The 22,733-nt window shown below is 43.0% G+C and overlaps 1 protein-coding gene across 1 annotated transcript in view; it reads left to right on the forward strand.

Annotated features, from left to right (window-relative positions):
• The window catches only part of MAMDC2 (MAM domain containing 2), a 166,926-nt gene that overhangs the window by 89,734 nt on the left and 54,459 nt on the right, over window positions 1-22,733 (forward strand). The window contains exons 6-9 of the mRNA XM_065878979.1: window positions 6,523-6,779; window positions 10,556-10,649; window positions 18,907-19,050; window positions 21,868-22,133. Of these exons, the coding sequence (XP_065735051.1) occupies window positions 6,523-6,779; window positions 10,556-10,649; window positions 18,907-19,050; window positions 21,868-22,133 (761 nt within the window). The remainder of the gene's footprint in view (window positions 1-6,522; window positions 6,780-10,555; window positions 10,650-18,906; window positions 19,051-21,867; window positions 22,134-22,733) is intronic.

Here is a 22,733-nt window from a genome sequence, read left to right on the forward strand (position 1 = left end):
ACTGACAGCTCAGATCATTACTCTCTCCTACCTGCCTTAGCAAAAAGAAGATAATTGCTGGAAAGATAATGACGGAAATCTGTTTCTTTGATGAGATTTTAAAAATCAGGTCTGCATATGGTGCCATCGTAGAAGGAGCTGAACAAAGTTTCAAAATGTAAAATAAGGTCAGAACTATTTTATTCCATCAAAGACCATGAGATGGATGGATCATCTTTCCATAACTCATGACATTCTTTTCCCATTTCAGTTTGGATTGAGTTCAAGCATCATCTTAACAGCACCTGTTCATTCTCTCTCTGCATTGATCCATTTGGTTCATTGCATAAGCACCCAGTAGGGGAGCAGCTTTATTAATTTTCTTACCATTGCCTTTGTGCAAGCTCTGCTGGATCTCCTTTCTCTGTCCCTGGGTGACTTTACCATGGCTTTCCAGGCACTTTCAAGTATTAACAAATAGCTTCATTTTTAAGGATTAAGTTCAGTCAAGTCAAAACTCCAATTTCTCATCCAGTTCAAATTTTCCCACAGAGCAGCATCAGAGAAGGGATTGGGCTTTATTTCCTCATACTTCTTCCCTTTGCTCTTTTCTTCCTCTTTCCCCACTCACATTGCTGCTTCTAGTTCCTCCAGGGTTGGGAAAAGTGGGATGTGGGTGGAACAGAAATGGAAGGGAAGGCGACAAAAGGTTGTATGTGACCAGTGCTGTTTAATCTGGGGTCGATGCTCTTCACACTGCAGGTGGCCAGACGCTGGCCATTTCTCTCACAGCCAATGACAAAAATGATGCACTCTCTGACTGGCCATCTATGAATCCCCCTTAGTGCCTGTCACTAGGTACACCACACCAGCCCCTTTCTTTTTTAACATCACCAGCCCCTTTCTTTTTTAACATCACTAGCCCCTTTCTGTTGGGGTTAACACCCTGCATGCAGTCCCTTTGAGAAGAGTTGTTTAAGGCGGTCTAGCCAGCTACCTTCTGAGTTGCCCACTTAGGCTTAGGGAAAACTCAAATCCTTGCCCCATCAACCCCTGGAAGTACAGCTCCCTGGCAACAAAAATCCTTTCTCTCCATTCTGCCCTCACAGGCCCCTACAACCTCTAGCTGCATGCAGCCAAGAGTTAGGCCCCAGCCTCTGTACCCCACAAACTCCAGTTACCACTGATCAAATTCTCCCATTAACTCTGCCACCCTCCTCTCAAGGCCCAAGGCAGTCACAGAACCCAGGAACTTGCAGGCACGGGTGGGGATGAAATTAGATGGTAGTTTCCCTCCCCCATCCTCTCTATAAGTGGTTCCCTGAAGCCCCATCCCTTGGATCAAGGTAAGAAAGGGGAAGCAATCTCCTCCCGTTCCCTTGGGGGGTCAAAAAGAAACACATGGCAGGTCAGCTCTGTGACAACTCTCTTCAAAGAAACTCTGTCTCCAGTCTCTCTGATCCCTCCTTGGCTTTCTCATATATACAGGCTGGCAGGGTTGGTGGAGAGATGGGCTACTCTGGTAGAGCTGGCTTAGATTCCAGGTCTGCCACAAGGTAGCACATCCAACAGGGATGGTCTAGCACCACTCTGTAGAAAGTAGAGGGACTTTTCCCCCATCGTTCTTGGCACTGAGGTCTTAGCAGAAACTAGAAGAAGTTCCATTCAATCTGACTCTACTATAGAGTCAGACTCTATTATAGTAAAACTTACCCAAACCCTTAGAACTAAAGGTTCAGCAGATGACTCTCAGATCCATAGACTGGAGAGCGGGCATGATAACTTTCTGTCTTTGGGTGCTGTCTCCTCACGATGGCAGCAGACCAGCTGGCATACGTTCCTTCAAGTTTTCTCCCTTACCTGGGAGACAGCTTGTCCAGACAACCACGACACAGATGCAGACGTTGCAACTGGAGCACAAATGTGGCCAACGGGACCAAATCATAGATGAGTCAGAGGACGCCACTGGCATCACAACCAAGCCAAGGGCAATCTCTGTGGAATGCTGGTTAGCCAGACTGTTTGAAAATAAAAGTTCAGGAGCTGCCCTCAAAGTTCTTTTCCTAAGTCAAGGGAAAATGGCTGACTACCAGTGGGCCACCGGTTCCACAACAACAGTTGAGGTAGTACAGAGGACTGCTGTAAGAAAGGAAGAAAGTCCTCTTCAGAAGCGAGTGTACATGTGCCGTTATCGCAGGCATTATGCCAGAGGAGCCTGAGCTTTGGCTGGCATCACCGAGAGTTTTGATCTTTCAACAGGATCCCCAGTGATTTGGTTGATTATAGGATCCTTTCCACCTAAGATCTATCTATACCTAGTTTCATCTACTCAGACTTAAAGGATCTGATAAAAGTTGCTTCTTCTAGAGATTCTGCTGCCTCTAGAACCCTGGACCAGATAGCAGGGTTGGCCTCATTGAGCTGGGCAGGAAAATTCTCATAATATCAGACACTAGACATAATTTCCCGAGGACTCCAGGCTACCTTTTTCATTCCCCTTGGAAGGGTACACAAAACAGTGCCTGCACACACACCCCAACCAGTGGCAGATTGTACCCGATGCCACACACTCAGCCTGGGCTGGTGGTCATTTCTCTGGCCCAGCCCCCTGGGGTAGACACCTGGTGATTTCTGAATCACCCCCACCCTTTCAACTGAGATGATAAACTTCTGATGAGCTACCTTTTATTTCCCAGTGAAAAACAGTCTTAGTAAATAATACCCAACTTGGCAACAAAGGAATGATGGAGAGGAAAGGGAGGGGCAACAGAATGTGGTCTAGTCTAGTGGTTCCATATGGGACTTGGTGTCAGCAGTCCTGGTCTGATTCCCAGCAGGCTCTCTGACTCACTTTGAGCAGGTCACATTGTGTTTGCTGTTTTTTTGCATCAGGAATCGGATTGTGGCTCACTTGGCCTATGCACAAGGCACTTAACTGCAAATTCAGGGGTTAAACTATTTTCCACCCAGGAGGTGAGTAAGTAGCCTTTAAAGAACACTGTCAGATATCTGTGAACTGTGAGGAAGATACATTCATAATGGGTTAGAGTGTGAGACATTGCCCCTAAACACAGTTATCGTGCACTCCGGAAGTAGAATGAATAATTTCTAGTGGATTTGTGAGGTCTCCTAGATTTACTGAGAGTCTCGTGGAGCCTTTGGAGGTGCGCGTCACCCCGGGTAGACTGATTTCCTGCTTCATGGCTGTGGCAGTTTGGGTCCTCCGAGAAGCAGTCACTAAGCTGGGATTAGGTGGAAAGAGACTTATTGGGGGAAATGGCTGGGAAGCATAAGTGGGGAGAGAGCTGGAGCAGCTGGGGGCCAGGACCATGTGTCCATTAGGCATAGAAGTCCCAGTGCCTAGGAGACCTAACATTTTTAGGAATCCATGAGCATGTTTTAATTTGATTTATTTTAAAATCAGAGGGAAAAAATGAATGTCATAATAACAAATATTATAATAGGTCCGGCTTAGATCATATTCATCTTTATATGAATGCAGTTATAAAATATAATTTGTGTATATTTTGTGGAGAAAGGGGTCCAATGCAGCAAAAGTGCCTAGGGCCCCAATAAAAGTCCTAACGCGGCCTGGGTGGGGAGAGCCTTCAGCACAGGATGGAAGGCTAACACCTGTGAAAGAGGGGGGCCAGGCCGATGGGGAGTTGCTGAAGAGCCCCTGTCAGGCAGAATGGCCTTGCCCTGGTACCCTTGCTCTGCTTGGTCATCAGCTGAGGACACCCGATGTGGCATGGCCTTGGCACACATTGCTGTTGTGGATCCAAAGGTGAAGCAGCTGGACACTGAATGGAGAGTATGTCAGGAGCCCGCCAGCATGGCCCCGCAATGAGGTACCAAGGAAACAAAGTATGACAGCTCCTCTACCCTTTCTCCCTGGCTGGGTATCTTGGAAAGAGATTGTTTCACCAGTTAGACAAATTACAAAGAGCATAAAAACCTCCTCTCTGCCTTTGACACTCACGTGCGTTCTCAGTGAGCAAAGGCGTGTTACAGGGCTAGCTGGTCACACCCATTCTGCATTAGTCGGAGCTACCTGGCCACCAGCAGTGCTTTAGAGGACACCCGAGCTTAGGAGGGGGGCTCATGGCCCTGCTTCCTTATCAGAGGTTCTTGGATTCTGCTCGGTCTGACATTCTGATTCTTCCTTTAAAATCCCTCCCCAGGGGTGGCCAATTGGGAGCCCATCAGCTGTTTCCAGTCTTGCAGATATGTTTATTTGGCACACACAAAATTTAAAAAATTATGGTGGGAGGTGTTATGGGTTGAATTATATTTCCTCAAAATTCATATGTTGAAGTCCTAACCCACAGAAATTCAGAATGTGACCTATTTGGAAATGTGGTCATTACAGATGTAATTGGTTAAGATGAGGTCATACTAAAGTAGGGTGGGCCCCAAGTCCAATATGACTGGTGTCTTTATAAAAAGGGGAAATTTGGACACAGAAAGATACATGCACAGAAAGGAGAATACTATATGAACATGAAGGCAGAGATCAATCCGTCAGTGTCAACGAGTGCCAATGCCAAAGAAGCTAGGAGAGAGAGAGGCATAGAATAGGGTCTCCCTCACAGTCATCAGAGGGAACTAATTTTTCTCGTACATTGACCTTGGACTTCTAGCCTCCTGAAGTGTGGAACAACAAGTCTCTTTAGTTTCAGCCACTCAGTTTGTGGTGCTCTGTTATGGTAACCCTAGCAAACTAATAGAGGTATCATTTTTAAATGAATGGATTTGCCAGAAAAATCTGGATTTTGAGTTTCAATGGGAAAAGCTTGCAGCACCTGGCTGGATGTCAGGGCATCAGCTGGAAGTAGAGGGATGGGCTCTCAGGGAAGAACACAGGTCCATGCACGAGGCTGGCGCCCCTTACCACCAGCTGGTTGTTGCAGCCCGAGAATATGGACCCAGCACGATCAGATTTTCTGATTTTTTCAGAGAAGCCTAATTTCTGCTTCTCGTTGCTGGTAAAATGTGATTTCCAATGTTGGCAGCTAATCCATCACTCTATTTTCTCCCTGACCCACTCCACTTCAATCATATACTTGATCTGGCTGGCTGCTCTGATTATCTGAGTTTGTGATTTCTGTTTATTCACAGTTGCATGGCTTGGCAAGATGATCAGACAATTCTATTTAAGCAAGGGAGATTTTTCAGAGGGGTTGAACAATTTGCTACCGGGAGAAAATGAGTTTTAATTTATCCACCTTTCCCCTCTGCCATGTTGCAGTGAGGATCTTTCTGAGACCATGTATGTGTTTTGAATCACCATTTGTTGAGGGCCTACCACATAGTAGGCAGTGTGCTAGATGCAAAGTAAGTCTCCAGTGTGTGAATGCATATATTCTTCCTAATATCCTTACTGCTATTTTGCTGAGGATAAAAGGAATGATTATAAACCTGTCACCAGGTAATAAAAGCAAAGACATTAAGCTGTAATTGTTCTGAGCTTGTAAATAGAAAGGCCGTTCTATCAAAGCTACATTGCTATTACTCCTCTGTCACTGCAGCTCAAATAAATTTAGACAACATTGCTGGTAATAATAGTACCATACTGGGGAAAGCATGGTACTAAAAACATTAATGGCATTGCTTTACTTCATTATAATCATGTTAGGCAATTACAGTGTGCCAGGCACATGCTAACCACTTCACATACATAATCTCATTTAATACTCAGATCAACCATATGAGAGAAATATTTGATTCTTATTCTAGAGATCACAAATTGAAGCCCAGAGATATTGAGTGACTTACTCAAAGTCCCAGGGATGCTAAGATATAGAGCAGTATTCAAAGTCAGTTCTCTTAATGTCCAATCCAAGCTCTCCCCATTCTGCCTCACAGTTTCTCTCTTTCACCAAAATGCCTCTAATGCAGTCAGCCTTTGGGTCCGGAGCCCACCAAAGCCTTGCCACGAGTGGGGTCCCAAGTTCAACTTCCCCAATCCTAACCCTGTCAACAGTGTTGACTGACCTACATATTCTATTAAAGAGGTACAAATTGTCATCTAGTTTGAATTCATATCAGTTTCACTCAAAGAACACACAGCGACATTTGGTGTACATGGGAAAGAGGTACAGGAGGGTCACTGCGATTTTAAGAACGGATGGTATGTTTGGTATGCTCTTAGAAACCGTCCAACTCAAAGAAGGCTTGTTGGAGGGGGACTTCTGGGATAATGTCCTGCTTTTATTTTTCACAGCTGTGTTCAGCTTGTAAAAATTCAAACACTTTACAGATGACACATTGATGTTTCTATATGTATGTTTTACTTCAATCAGAATTAAGGGGAAGAAAAAGAATGGTGCTTATCTAGTATTAAGCAGAGCACAGTGAACTCCACTACTTATCTCCAAGCTGCAACATTCATCAACCCGTGGCCAAATTTCTTTCCTTAATAACTCATTCGCTTCCTCTCGTCCACTCCCACTGGATTATTTTGAAGTACATCCCAGCTCATGTAGTTGTGTCTGAGACTCCGCCCGCCTGTCTTAGGCTGTTTTCTCTGTGTGATTTCAGGCCACTACATGTATGTGGACTCGGTTTACGTCACGCATTACCAGGAGGTAGCACAGCTCATCTCCCCGGTGACCACGGCCCCCATGTCTGGCTGCTTGTTGTTTTATTACCAACTCCAGCAGGGGAATGACAGCATCTTCTCCGTGTATACGAGGGATGTGGCTGGCCTATATGAGGAGATCTGGAAAATCGGCAATCCAGGGAATGCTGACTGGAACCTCGCTGAGGTGGAGTTCAGCGCCCCGTACCCCATGGAGGTAGGTGTGCCAGGTGTGCCCTGGCCTGGCCGCTCTACTGGGATGCCACCCACACCCAGGCGTGGAATTCGAGAGATACTACAGTCTCACACTCATTCTTTCTTTTCCGCTGTGTCTCAGTCTTAATCTTCCTTTTCCCTTCCTTGGCCTTCTCCACTTTTCTCCCTCTTTATTCCCTCTACCTTCCTCCTTTATCACTTCTTTAGTAAGGACAACTGTGGGAAAGCCAGTCAACCCACTAGATTTCTTGAGCACATGCTCCCTCTGAACCTTGCACTGTGCTCACGTGAGTTCAGAAGAGGAGATCAGTGAAACGCCTTCTACGTGAAACTCCCCCTTGAACTTCCATTCCTGACAGCAACTGAAGGTTTCCCTTACTTGAGGGAATACTCTCTCTAAATTAAAAAAAAAAAAAAAAAAAGACTTATTTTCTTCTTTTCTCCTTTACAGTATAAATAATGTCATAAAAGTCAGAAATAAACTTATGATTGTGGCCCTAATTTGAAACAAGCCTTGGGGGCCTGTAAAGTTTTTTAACTTTTTATGGTTTAAAAATCTTTATAGCTACATGAGTGGTAAATGTCCAGTGCAGAAGAATTAGAAAATTCAGAGAGGCAAATCAAACGAAAACACCCTGCAAAGATAAGAGCTACTAACATTTTGGTGTTTATCCATGCAGACCCGCAGACCTGTTTTCAAAGCACATATATTAATACATATCTATGTATGTGTCTGTTGGATGGTCCAGTACTGATGACCATCCAACAAAGTAGATAAAATTATCCCCATATTGCAGATGAAAGAGGAGGAGATGGAGAGTGCGAGAAGTCTGACGTTTTGTTCTGGGTCACACTGCTGGTGCGTGCCAGGGCACTGAGAAAAATTCCTGCGTTGAATCTGACCTAAATTTGAAGCAAGAGGGCCAGCTCTGTCCAGGGACCCCTAGGACCTCTAGAGTCAGTGGGTGCAACATTGTGGTTGCAGATCTGGAGCTCTAAGCAGAGTCTTAGTTCCCACAGGTTTTAACGTCTCCTGCTTTCGCTTTGCGCTTTTGCAATATCTTCCCTAGTTCCGTTTAGAGTGCAAAAGAAGCAGATTATCCTCTGGATGCTTTTCAGTGGTGCCATCTGCTCACCTGATGTGGAGCTTCAGTGAGTGTTGGGCTTGAGTCTCAGTTTCTGATGTGTCCTGTCCAGTGCCTGCCACTCCCCTTCCCATCCTTCTCCTTCCCCCAGACAGCCCCGGAGAGGGGCCTGTGGCAGTATGTGTGCTATTTCCTATCCCAAAGTCTAACCAGGGCTTGACTGGCTCTTGCAGCCCAGTGGAAAATTTTCTGTGAGTTTGGGTTACAAGGAGGAAAAGAAATACACATACTGCTTCAGAAAATTTTCCTTCTGTTAAAGTCAAATGAGTCACACGCACAGTGAAGGCGTCGTCTTTGCAAATTCCTTTCATCCAACCATAAACTCCCGGGGCAACGTTTAGATGAGTGAGACTTTGCTGAATTTTCTTTTTAATCAATGCTTGAAAAGTTACAGTGTCTGTTTACTGCTTAAGTTCACCACTAAACTTCAATACCTATCCTTTTGGGTCACACGTGTGTGATTTTGCCCTAGCAGTCGGGACTCATTACGCCGGGATTATTTGCTCTTGGTAATTGCGGGGGCAAAGAAATTTATCCTGTGGAAATCAGAGAATTTAAGGTCCCCATATTCTCAAGTGAATTTTTAAAAGGAAAAAAAAACATTTGAGACCCTCATTCTGAACAAGAGAGAACATAATGGCACAGAGGCTGTGATTTGCCAATTATGATCAGAAATATTCTTATTCTCCCTTACTGTTCAGTAAGATCACATTCTGTCGTTGGCTTTATCAGCTGGCACCTTGAAAACGAGATGTCACAGACCTGTGTTGAGTCTGTAAACTTAATTAGCCCCTCCTCATTCGTCCACATCTGTTTCCTTGGTTCTCAGCCCTTCCTGTATTGCCAGAGACGAGCTTCCAGGGCCCCTCTTAGATTTTGCAGAGGCCAGGTGTCTAAGGACCATAGTCATTAAGCCGAAAGGGACCGTCTTGTCCAAACTCTTTTTTTAAAAATTAAGAAATTGAGACCTAGAGTGGAGGACAAGCTGGAGTTACTTAGTGGCTAACTAGCCTCAAACATGAATGTGAGTTCAGGAGGGGGTGTCACCCAGGAGGAAAAGGCATGGATTTAGTTCAGAGCTCGTTATGCACCTGACTCCATGCTAGGATCTGTATATACAGCATCTCATTTAATGGCATCTACAGTCCTACAAGGTAGGTGTTATAATGCCTATTTTATAACTAAGAAAAGCGAGGTCCCAAGAAGGTTAGCTATGTCCCCAAGGTCACCTAGTTGGTAAGTAACAGAAATGGGATTTGAACTCTGGTCTATCTGCTGCCAAGACACCATTCTCTTTAGAAGAGGTTGAAGACTAGACGCCTATGGGTCAAATCTAGCCTATGATGATTTGCCTAGCTGCTGTAGTGGTATATGTTTGTTTCTTTGTTTTTGTTTTGCATGTTTGTTTTCGTTTTTGAATTAATTGCTAACATTGAAAAATCCAAAGATTTCAAATAAAAATGTAGCGATCCAGGTTCTCTTGACAGTTTGGTAAATCCAGGCATATTAGTCCTAAATTCCCACATGTCAGCAATTGACGAAGCTGGGTACTAGCTGCCCCCTTTAGATGAGACTTGCTCCCCATTTCACACCCTTCCCTGCTGCATCAGACCAAACCCATGTCACACATTTACGTTACCTGCCTGGCCCGGGTAGGCACTTGAGTTTCCAGCCCTGCTCAACACTGTATCTTCTCATGTTATCAATTCAGCAGAGTGGACTGTACACTGGGGTAGTTTTCCCAACACAGGTGAGCGCTGGGCTCACCACACCTGATCCCCATGGTCACAAGCAGAAAGTCGTCCACTGACCTCAAAGTTACAGTTGGTGGCAGAGAAGAGAGTATAACTAAAGGGGGCTGAACTCATTAACAACCCCGTGTTCTCTTTAACCATTTGAGCATGCCAGGATATGCTGAAATCCTAATATCCGTACATAGGATTTCTGGGCCTGATTCTGACTTAGGCATCAGGAAATCATCTCTGCATCTTTGTCCAGATGGACATGGAATTTTAAGTACTTGATTTTTTTTTTTTTTTTTGGTACGCGGGCCTCTCACTGTTGTGGCCTCTCCCGTGGCGGAGCACGGGCTCCAGACGCACAGGCTCAGTGGCCATGGCTCATGGGCCCAGCCGCTCCGCGGCATGTGGGATCTTCCCGGACCAGAGCATGAACCCGTGTCCCCTGCATCGGCAGGCGGACTCTCAACCACTGTGCCACCAGGGAAGCCCTGGACATGGAATTTTATGTATGAAAAAGGGAAAGGACCTTGGAGGGGCCTAGGTCTCTGTGAAAGGCAGCAGCAAAATTAGCCTGCCTTCTGCAAGCAGGCTGTTGTTTCTTTAATTGAAGTTCATAATGCAAATTGTCAATTCTGTACTTCTATCAGAAAGTGATATAGGTACTTTGACACTCAAGGGGCAGGATGGGGCGGAGGGCGGAGTCCACCAATAAAATGCAACTTAAGGCTTAGTATTCACTCTCCCCAAAAGAAAACTGTGGGTTAAGGAGGGAGCTGCCCAAATGCCTATACACCTGGCTGGATTGACACACCATTTTAAATCATAGTTACAAGCACTTAAGCCTAAAAGAAAATATAAACATGTAGCAATATTGTCATTCTCCTCTGCAGGTTATTTTTGAAGTTGCCTTCAATGGTCCCAAAGGAGGGTATGTTGCCCTGGATGATATTTCTTTCTCTCCTGTTCCCTGCCAGAATCAGACAGGTAAGCATTCTCTTTTCCTTCTTCCTCACATCTGGAATTTTCCTTTCTCAACAGATGCCTGTGGTCAAGACTTGCTTTAATTCCTTCTAATTTCCCTACCTTTTCCTCTTATCCTTACAAATTATTTAACCGAATAGTCATTTTTCTGGCATATTACTCTTTTTTTCTCTCACAGAGTGAATCTAATTTTTCTGATACCAGAGGTCAATTGTCATGGGTTAAGAAGCTTCTATCTTCTCTACCTACTAAGAAATTAAAATTAAATAATGCTAACTCACTCCCACTCCATCTTTCTCTTTAAAGGGTATCTTGGGTCCATAGACAGGTGGCTGAGTAGGTGGAAAAAACTCTCAAAATCTACTGAGTAGAATTATAAAAACTTATAAAAAACTATTTTTATGAATCTAATTTTTAAATGTCCTCCTGTTAAAGATGTTAGTATTTGGTATACATTTCTATGATGGCTTTTGGCCTCAGAATATATACTCAATTTAATCTCTCTAAGTGAACCCTCACATTATTTTATCATGGCCAATTTTGTTTCCATAAACTTGGTATTTGGGAAAAAGAGGAAATTTTTACTTTCTGGGAAATTATGGAAACAAATTGATTCAAAGTGAATTAGAAAACAAATGTTTTAGAATAAGAAGGGTGACACTATATTAACGATAACCCAGATACATGCAGTCGACCTTAACTTTTAGTGAATTTGTTTCCTTAAGAGGCCCCAGGGAGACACTGTGGTCATCCAACTTATTAAGGAGCCCTCATTCTGGGTTTTGGAGTGTGGGAAGTAAATTTTTGAACTTGGCCTTGGTAGTCCAACTTTCACTTAAGGTAGAGTTAGTCTTTAATATGGTTTCAAATATATATTCTATATGCAAGGGAACTGAGAAAGAATGTTTTCTACTCAAGCTAAACTGTTACCCTCAAATTACAGAGAAATTTGCTAATTAGCTAAAACCAAATATTATTTTTGACTAATTTTTTTTAAAAAAACTAGTGAAACAGATAGAACCAGACTGGATTTACATACTTATATTTTTTCATTAAAATGCTTTAATCCAGCTGTAATCAAAAATTAAAAGAGTCTCTAAATTTCACAGAACACAGAAAGCAAAATTGTTTTACTTCTCTAAATCTGATTACTCCCTAATTCCATCAGTTAATATTTCAGTGATGTTAATAGTAGTTTTACAACATCTTTGTGATTACTTTCAGAAAGTTCGTCTTCTCAGTCACTGGGCACTTACACTGAACTTTTTTCTATATTTCCAAGTTATACATATGGGAGAAGAGGTATTTATTCAGCATCTCTACTGGGTAGCAGGTGGGGTGAAGCGGCAGCTGGAAGATGATAGAATCTACTAGGCCACCTTAGAAGGAATGTTTAGAAACGTTCTCCCCTTTAAAAATATATAGAATATATGTGAGCTCTTTCCCACTGACTGGTGAAAAGAAAAGAAAGATTCCAGCAAAATAAGGACCGCTTATTAAGAGAGTTGGTGACCCTTCAGTCTGTAAAATCCAGCCCAGACCCTCCCTCCGTAAGGACCACCGGGGATTCACATTCTTATATAAAGTTAACCAAGGTCCTGTATTGGTCTTCAGAACTTCCCAACATACCAACTTTGCTTTAAAATGGTTTAATTACATGATCAAAGTGTTATGCTTGAGAGCCAGCCTTTTGGACTCACATCCCTACTCTGCCATTTACAAGCTGTGTAACCTTTGTTAATTAACCTCTCTGAGACTCTGTTTTCACCTTTATGGGACAGGGATGGAAGAATCTGTTTCATAGAGGTGTCGGGGTGAATGATGAGTTAATAGTGTCTGTGACAGCCTTAGCAGAGTATGGCACACAGAAAATGCTTAGTCATTAGACCTAATATTTACTTAATTTTCAAAATATTCCCATCCATTCCCCTAGAGAACAGGGGGTCAGATTGAAACCAAAGAGAACCAGCAAAGGGCACTGCTTTGATGAATGTGTAAGCTGGAGCCTGCTTTATGCCCTTCATTAAGCAGCTGTGGGCCAGATTCTGAGTCTTAGAAGCTGAACCCTCTGGTTTTCATACTTCCTCTTGCATTTCACAAATAGTTTATGGCCTTCTGTTTCGAAACAGGTGCCAACATTTTTTTCTTTATCTTGGTTAGCTTCAGACTTGTTGTCTCTGCTTTTCCCAGCTGGATCTGGTGGTTTCTTCCCTCATCTCCCTAGTAAGCTGAGACAGGAATTATTTCAACATATGAAGCATCTTGTTCCCACCATCTGGTTGCTCTTAGAGTTAATCCAGTTTCCCAGACCTGAGACCTATCTCAGAGTAGCAGGTATTAAGCACCAGTGGCTTGCTACTGCGCCAACACCCCCGCCCCAAATAGTCCCCCAGGGTGCTTCCAGAGGACAGTGAGACCTTACCCCATCCCCCCAACTTGAGTTACCACACTTCCCTTTCCAAGCCTTTTCCACCCACAAACTCCCCATCTACCGCCACATTTAGCCTAGAATCTAGATCACAGGAATAAGCTCTCCTCTTAGTCTGTAAGTCCTTGAATGCCTAACAGTTGATTCCATTCACTTCTAGGAATCCTCCCTTAATGCCCAACTCCCAAACTGAGCGCTCCAGGCTGTGCCATATGCAGACCTAACTAACTCTCTGGGCTTGGGTTCGCCCCACACCCAGGCCAGGGTCTGGGAGGATCCTGACACTCATGGATATACATCTGAAAGGATGTCTACCTGGGCCTAAGTCCCAATATTGACCATTCATCAACAACACACTGCCCAGACCTCTTGTCTAATTGGAAACCTGGCTCCAGTTGTTGTGTAGGTTACAGCCGAAGGTGTGACAGTCTTCCTTAGCTCAGAGGCCCTCAGAGATCTCCACAGCCTGATCAGTGGCCCAGTCTGCTCCATCATGATTCCTCAGTCTGGTGGTAGTTCCCACTCACTCTCTTCCCTCGCCAGCCTTGAGCTGTCCCAGCTTGCTTTTGGACTGGCTTGTGCTAAAATAAGAACTACTGTGCAAGTTTAGCAGCCTAAAGAGCACCACGCCCAAAGTCTCTCTAGCACTACAGGGGCTGATAAGCCTCTTAGATCTCGAGGACTGATACCGAGTTCATCTCCATGAACTCTATGAAGCAGAGGAAAAGATGAGAAATACTCCTAACCATTCATCTCAAACCGCAACACCCTCTACCTGAGTAGTATACCTTCAGAGCCTCCTGATTCTAAGAAGTTCAAATGTCAGAAATCAAGTAATTAACAAAATCGTACACTGTGATGCTCAGAGAGACTTTCTTTCTCTTTTTGGATGGGGCAGGGATGATCAGCTGATGCTCAGGGACTTGAGTTTTCTCCGGTTCCTCCCTGTGCTTCAAGTATGTCATTAACACTCCCCAAATACAATTGTGATTGCCACTGGACTCATGCTTCTGAAACAAGCCTGAAGCAAAGGCTCTTCGTTCACCCCAGATCTTCGGGGAGCTCATTTTAGGTCACACATAGGCCCTCTGGCCTCATCTTCAGTAATTAGATACTATCTCACGCTAGAAGAAGCATTCTGGGTGAAAAAGATTTAGGCTTTTAGTTATGCTTTTGAGGTTTTCTTTTTATCAGACCTTCTTAGGACCCCAGAAAAATCCATTGCTCAGGCTAAGTGTTTAGCAAAATAATATAATTGCAACCTCAGAAAAATCTTCTCTGTGTGACTCAGCTTGTCACTGTGGAGACAACAGAGGCTTGCTTACTTTCAAGTTTTAATACCACCTCTCACCCCCTCCCACACACCTAGGAAATGGGTTATGGTTCTGTTGTGGATGCCCAGGTGTATATTCCTTAGGATGTATTCCTGATGAATAATTTCACTGACTTTCCATTCTCTTTATGCATGGCTTTTGGGAGTGAGTGCCACACCATTTTCTGAGCTGGATGGCCAGCTGTAGATCTGAATTCCCATCTGCTTTTTCATTACCAGGTGGCAGAGGGGTGACCAAGACTGGAGACCATAGTGGGGTTTCCCATGGGCTCAGATCTCCATGGGGGAATATCAAAGGATCCTTGTTTGTATGATGTCATATTCATTTTCAAATGAATACCTTCATGACTTTATCTTCGCAGCTTAAAGAGTCACCATGATGCTGACGGAGTCAGACAGAGCAGTGTGTGGGTTAACCCACCAGTCTCAGAGCACTGAGAATTCTCTTCCTTTCCTATCTGGCTCATCAGGGTCCTCTCCTTGTATACTTGCTATAGGAGCATTTTCTTTCTGTTCTCTCTTTGTAACGTGGTGCTAGTCACTTTTCTTTTTAATTTAGCATTTTAAAACTCTTCAGATCATCCTCAATGGTGAAAAACTGAAAGCATTTCCACTAAGATCAGGAACAAGACAAGGTTGCCCACTCTCACCACTCTTATTCAACATAGTTTTGGAAGTTTTAGCCACAGCAATCAGAGAAGAAAAGGAAATAAAAGGAATCCAAATCGGAAAAGAAGAAGTAAAGCTGTCACTGTTTGCAGATGACATGATACTATACATAGAGAATCCTAAAGATGCTACCAGAAAACTACTAGAGCTAATCAATGAATTTGGTAAAGTAGCAGGATACAAAATTAATGCACAGAAATCTCTGGCATTCCTATATACTAATGATGAAAAATCTGAAAGTGAAATCAAGAAAACACTCCCATTTACCATTGCAACAAAAAGAATAAAATATCTAGGAATAAACCTACCTAAGGATACGAAAGACCTGTATGCAGAAAATTATAAGACACTGATGAAAGAAATTAAAGATGATACAAATAGATGGAGAGATATACCATGTTCTTGGATGGGAAGAATCAACATTGTGAAAATGACTCTACTACCCAAAGCAATCTACAGATTCAATGCAATCCCTATCAAACTACCACTGGCATTTTTCACAGAACTAGAACAAAAAATTTCGCAATTTGTATGGAAACACAAAAGACCCCGAATAGCCAAAGCAATCTTGAGAACGAAAAAAGGAGCTGGAGGAATAAGGCTCCCTGACTTCAGACTATATTACAAAGCAACAGTAATCAAGACAGTATGGTACTGGCACAAAAACAGAAAGATAGATCAGTGGAACAGGATAGAAAGCCCAGAGATAAACCCACGCACATATGGACACCTTATCTTTGATAAAGGAGGCAGGAATGTACAGTGGAGAAAGGACAGCCTCTTCAATAAATGGTGCTGGGAAAACTGGACAGGTACATGTAAAAGTATGAGATTAGATCACTCCCTAACACCATACACAAAAATAAGCTCAAAATGGATTAAAGACCTAAATGTAAGGCCAGAAACTATCAAACTCATAGAAGAAAACATAGGAAGAACACTCTATGACATAAATCACAGCAAGATCCTTTCTGACCCACCTCCTAGAGTAATGGAAATAAAAACAAAAATAAACAAATGGGACCTAATGAAACTTCAAAGCTTTTGCACAGCAAAGGAAACCATAACCAAGACCAAAAGACAACCCTCAGAATGGGAGAAAACATTTGCAAATGAAGCAACTGACAAAGGATTAATCTCCAAAATTTACAAGCAGCTCATGCAGCTCAATAACAAAAAAACAAACAACCCCATCCAAAAATGGGCAGAAGACCTAAATAGACATTTCTCCAAAGAAGATATACAGAATGCCAACAAACACATGAAAGAATGCTCAACATCATTAATCATTAGAGAAATGCAAATCAAAACTACAATGAGATATCATCTCACACCAGTCAGAATGGCCATCATCAAAAAATCTAGAAACAATGAATGCTGGAGAGGGTGTGGAGAAAAGGGGACACTCTTGCACTGCTGGTGGGAATGTGAATTGGTTCAGCCACTGTGGAGAACAGTATGGAGGTTCCTTAAAAAACTACAAATAGAATTACCATATGACCCAGCAATCCCACTACTTGGCATATACCCTGAGAAAACCAAAATTCAAAGAGAGTCATGTACCAAAATGTTCATTGCAGCTCTATTTACAATAGCCAGTACATGGAAACAACCTAAGCGCCCATCATCGGATGAATGGATAAAGAAGATGTGGCACATATACACAATGGAATATTACTCAGCCTTAAAAAGAAATGAAATTGAGCTATTTGTAATGAGATGGATAGACCTAGAATCTGTCATACAGAGTGAAGTAAGTCAGAAAGAAAAAGACAAATACCGTATGCTAACACATATATATGGAATTTAAGGGAAAAAAATGTCATGAAGAACCTAGGGGTAAGATAGGAATAAAGATGCAGACCTACTGGAGAACGGACTTAAGGATATGGGGAGGGGGAAGGGTGAGTTTTGACAGGGCGAGAGAGAGTCATGGACATATACACACTAACAAACGTAGTAAGGTAGATAGCTGGAGGGAAGCAGCCACAAGGCACAGGGATATTAGCTCGGTGCTTTGTGACAGCCTGGAAGGGTGGGATGGGGAGAGTGGGAGGGAGGGAGACGCAAGAGGGAAGACATATGGGAACATATGTATATGTATAGCTGATTCACTTTGTTGTAAAGCAGAAACTAACACACCATTGTAAAGCAATTATACCCCAATAAAGATGTTTAAAAAAAAAAAAAAAAACTCTCCAGTATTATTTTAAACTCAGACAAAATTTGCAAGAATATGTTAAAAAACTCCCGTATACTCTCTACCCAGGTCTACAAACGTTTAACATTTTGCCACGTTTGTTTTATCAACCATTTAAGAGTAGGTTGCAGGGCTTCCCTGGTGGCGCAGTGGTTGAGAGTCCGCCTGCCGATGCCGGGGATGTGGGTTCGTGCCCCTGTCCGGGAAGATCCCACATGCCGCGGAGCGGCTGGGCCCGTGAGCCATGGCCGCTGAGCCTGCGCATCCGGAGCCTGTGCTCCGCAGCGGGAGAGGCCAAAGCAGTGAGAGGCCCGCGTACCCCAAAAAAAAAAAAAAAGGAAAGAAAAAAAGGGTAGGTTGCAGATATTATGTCCTTTCACCACTAAATACGTCAGTGGGTATTTTCTAAAACCAAAGACATCCTCCAACATGCTATGGAATAATTATAAAGTTCAGGAAACTTAACACTGATACAATATTATCAATTAACCTATAGTCCATATACTAATTTCACCAATTGCGCCAATAAAGTCTTCTATAGGTATTTGTTTTTCTGGACCAAGATGGAATCTTGGACCCCTTGTAGCATTTGGTTGTCATGTGTCTCTCATCCCCTTTATCCAGGCCAGCTCCTCAGCCCACTGGAATGTTTTCTTACTTTGAAAATTAACAAATTGAGTCTCTGTCCCTAAACAGCTTTTTGTTTCATCACATCTCTGCACCTAGAACTCAAGTGTTTCTCTAGAAGTGATTTTCCGCTTATTCAAAACAGTGCTGTCTCTGGCCCTAAAAGGTTCTGTCAGTGTGCAGAACAAGATTACACTTGGCTACACTGAATGTGTCCCAAACCGCTGCAGTCACGTCTCCTCTGGACACAGAGGGCAATCTGAACAGTGAGGTTTACAGTTACTTGTTGCTCGTACCACATCATTCTTGAAAGAGCAGAAATCTTTTATGTTCCCTTTCCTCCAGGCAATCTGGGATGAGGTGATGTTTATAGACCAGAGTAAGTGACACCAGAACTCAGCAAAAGCCGAAATAGTATCAGAACGGGTGACAGAATTGGTGTGACTGTTTGAGCAGTGTGATTTATCCTGAGTAATGATCCTCTTCCAGCAGATCAGCTCTTACTACTAATGTCAATTATAAATAGACAGTGGCTGTGCTTCTGACACAGAGATTGATCAACAAAGGAAAACTATTTCTAGAAAATATTATTTCTGAAATATCTGTCAGAAAGAAATTAAGAATTCTATAAAATCCTTACTTTTTCTTTTTAATTTTGTATTAATGAATTTTAAATTGTGAAGAAGTATGTGAATAAATGCTTTCAGTCTTTAATCAAGAAAGGAAATTTCTTTTGAAGTCTGGTACTTCATTTTTGTAGAGAATGTGAACAGAGCTCCTTCTTTCCATCCCTTTAGGGAGGAAAAGATCAATTTTACTGTCATGCTGAAATGTGGATTTGATGCTAACCTGTCAGCATGCCACTAGGGTAAAAATATTTTTGTTGTGTGTTACTTCTCTGAGCTCCCCTGGTACAAATGTGTACACATTTGTCAATCAGTTAATGTAGTCGTTTGAGATCCTTGGGTTTGGCTCACTTTAACTTTGATTCTCCTTTGCTCAGAACGTCCTTTTAGTGCCGTAGAAGCAAGCTGCAATTTTGAGGACGATCTCTGCAACTTTTACCAAGACAAAGAAGGTCCAGGCTGGACCCGAGTGAAAGTAAAACCAAACATGCATCGGGCGGGAGACCACACTTCAGGCTTAGGTAAATCAGAGTCTGTTGTGTGGGATGTCATGTTGGGGGTTGGGAGCGGGTAGTATTCATCTCCATTCGCCAGCCGTTCTCACCAGGACACCAGCTTGAAAAAGGGAGGTGGGTGTGGGAGCAGCTGTGAAGAAGCAAAGACAATAGGTAACCTCGTGTCTGGCCATTTTTCAAAACTGGAATGCAAGCTGCTGTGCTAGCAGGAGTATTTACCAGTTAATTAAATAGTCAAACCTTTGGAAATTATCTTGCTCTTCACTTTAGATGGAGAAGTACCTTTAAAAAGCTATTAGATTCCAATTATATGAAACATCCAGAAGAGGCAAAGCCATAGAAACAGAAAGCAGATTAGTGGTTGCCAGGAGCTGGGGAGAGGGATGGGAAGTGACTGTTTAATGGGTATAGCGTTTCCCTTTGAGGTGATGAAAATATTCTGGAAGTAGATAGTGGTGGCTGTGCAGCATTGTGAAAGTGCTAAATGCCACTGAATTGTACGCTTTAAATGGTTAAAATGGTAAATTTTATGTTATGTGTGTTTTATTGCAATAAATAATATATAGTGGGGCATGAAAGCTATCACAGCTGTTGGGAAATTTTGGATGGACCTACAAGGAGCTCTTAGAAATCAGTTTGAGCTCCCCTTATGTAAGGATTACCTATCTCGGTAAAGGGAGCCCTTGTGAAGCCCACTCCAGTAGAGACTGGTGGAAAGAGCTTATTCTCAAGGGGTTAGTGTCTAATTCATTTATTCAACAATTATTTATATACTGGGCACGGGGGTGACTTACCAGAAAGCTGATGAAGCTTGTTTCAGGGCCCCTCACTTTCACGGGGCCCTTGCAATTTCATACTTGTAATTTTGTATTCTTTGCTTAGGGGTTGGCTAGCTTGTAGAATTACAGAATAAAAACCTATTCTGACCCTGGCCAGCCTAACCCCTGGGGGATACAATAGCGAACAAATCAGGTATGTATCCCACCCTTGCTGGCTGACCGTCATTTCAATGGGCAAGAGAAACCCTAAACAAACATATACGTAAATAGACTCAAGATTACCAGTTGTGGAGTGTGCTGAGACACGAAGAGTGACCTCTGAGAGAGAATAAGGAACCACATTTTGGGTGGGGAGTTTATCTTTGTGGCTTTTATGTGTGGATGCAGGAGCAGCCCAGGCAGAGGAATCAGCATCTGTGAGGGCTTTGAGTTTGGAAAGAACTGGATACTTGCAGGAATTAGAAGATTAGAGTGGCTGCACCGTGGGGAGGAGGGTGAAGGAAAATGAAGGTAGAGAGGAAGATCTTGGGCGTGGCAGGCCAGAGTAAGCAACTGGGATTTTACTACAAAGGAAATGAGAAGCCATTGAAAGAGTCTAAGTAGAGAAGAGAGGGATTAAATTTAGGTTTAAAAAAAGATTGCTCTGGCTGTTGTATTGGCCACCTGTGTTAGTCTGCTTGAGCTGCCGTAACAAATACCATAGACTGGCGGACTTAAACAACAGAAATTTATTTTCTCACAGTTCTGGAGGCTAGAAGTCCCCAAATCAAGGCACCATTGGGGTTGGTTTCTGGTGAGATCTCTCTTCCTGCCTTTTCCAAAGCGCCTTCTCATTGTGTCTTCACATGGCCTTTCCTATGTGTGTACACATGGAGAGAGAGAGAGAGAAAGAGAGAGATCTCTGCTGTCTCTTCTTCTTATGACACCAGTCACATGAGAGTTAAAGCTTCACCCTTGTAATCTCATTTAACCTTAATTGCCTCCTTAAAGGCCCCATCTCCAAATATAGTCACATTGGGGGTTAGAGCTCTAACATATGAATTTTGGGGGACATAATTCAGTCCATAGCACCACTCATGAAAAAACCAAAGAATCTTTTGCCAGATTAAATAAAACTAAACTGTATAGCAAAGACTGAGGCACCCAAAAGAAAACTGATGAAGGAGGATCAAAAAAGGGAAAGGAAAAAGAGTAAGGTATTATTCTTTTTCTTTCTGCCCCGGCTTTATAGGACACGTAATTTAACATGGTAAACTGTTTTAAGTTTACCATGGGGTTGGTGGAGCATGTGGGAAGGGAGGTTCTTGATTTATTTTTTCATGTTATTTAGGAGAAATTGGGGAAGATCAGATCTTCAGCACCTGGGAGGGTCTATCTGATTAGAAAGCTGCTTTTTAGGAGCAGGCTTAACATATGAACAAAACAGTAAGCTCTGCCCAGATACACAAACCACCCCCCACCCATCACCCCCCAAGGACTGCCAGGCCCTGTAACCTCTCCCCCTCCACTGGTCACTGCAGGGGTAAGACGGAAAATCAGCTCTGGGCCTTGTGTTCTGTATGACTCAGTACTACTCAGTCTGGTTGTCAGTTGGTTGTCCAAAAAGTGGGGAACCCCAAGATGATTTCATCCTTTTTGTTTCATGAAAAGTGTAAATCCTAGGAATTCCCTGGCGGTCCAGTGGTTAGTGTTCCATGTTTTTACAGCTGAGGGCTGGGGTTCAATCTCTGGTCGGGGAACTAAGATCCTGCAAGCCATGGCACGGCCAAAAAAAAAGAAATATAAATCCTGATTGATGACTAGAATCTGGACATATGCAGTGGGAAATCTGTACAGGTTTACTTAAAAATGGAGAAGGTTTATTAGCAATAGAGTCACACAGATATTTTCGATATTTTAAATGCTTTCTATCAGTTAAGGCCTGTAGAAATAGTCTCTGTTGGCAAACTCCACTGCTTGAACCAAATTTTCCCACTTGATAATCTGGGCTGGATTATTTAGGTTTTTCATTGCTGATGCACTGAATGCTTTGTCCTATTCGCAGGGTATTTCTTGATGGCCAACACAAAGTTTACGTCTCAGCCTGGCTACATTGGAAGGCTCTACGGTCCCTCCCTGCCAGGAAACTTGCAGTATTGTTTGCGTTTTTACTATGCCATCTATGGGTTTTTAAAAATGAGTGACACCCTAGCGGTTTATATCTTTGAAGAGAACCACATGGTTCAAGACAAGATCTGGTCTGTGCTGGAGTCCCCAAGGGGCGTTTGGATGCAAGCTGAAATCACCTTTAAGAAGCCCATGCCTACCAAGGTACAGTAGAACATTTCTGCAGTTTTCAGTTGCTAAAGTGGGTTAGTGAATTTCTGTTTAATTATATTCAACTGGTGATGCGTTGTTTTTCTTCTGTTCAAGATGAGAGCCCCACTCCCACACCCTGTCCACAGCCATGCGCGAGTTATATCCTTCAGTTCTTTTCAGTTTTCTGTCTCTCAGAGTCATGGTCACCTAGGGAGTTTGCTTGTTTAGTCCGTAGATTCCTTGAGGATAGTCCAAAGACAGAGAATATGTGAATAATCCAAGTTCAACAGCTATACTTTAGTTCGAAGCCACAATTCACACACACACACACATGCATGCACACGCGCACACACACACACGAATGCTAGTACTTTCAAAATGTGAAATCAGTGAGCCTGGTTCTACATTGAGGCTTTAAGGTCAACAACCTAAACCTCTAGCTGAACACAGGATGGGGAAACTCAGTAAAATATGAGAGCCAACCCAGACAGAGAGAATTTAAACAATGGAACCATCAGCAGAGTATTTGATAGCAATAAGAAAACAGAGATCTTCATTGTGGGGAAAATACAAAAGAAAACTGTGATCTCCTGAATTTTACAACTCATAAGC

The sequence above is a fragment of the Phocoena phocoena genome, chromosome 6 (assembly GCF_963924675.1).
Source record: "Phocoena phocoena chromosome 6, mPhoPho1.1, whole genome shotgun sequence".
NCBI classification, from domain to species: Eukaryota; Metazoa; Chordata; class Mammalia; order Artiodactyla; family Phocoenidae; genus Phocoena; species Phocoena phocoena.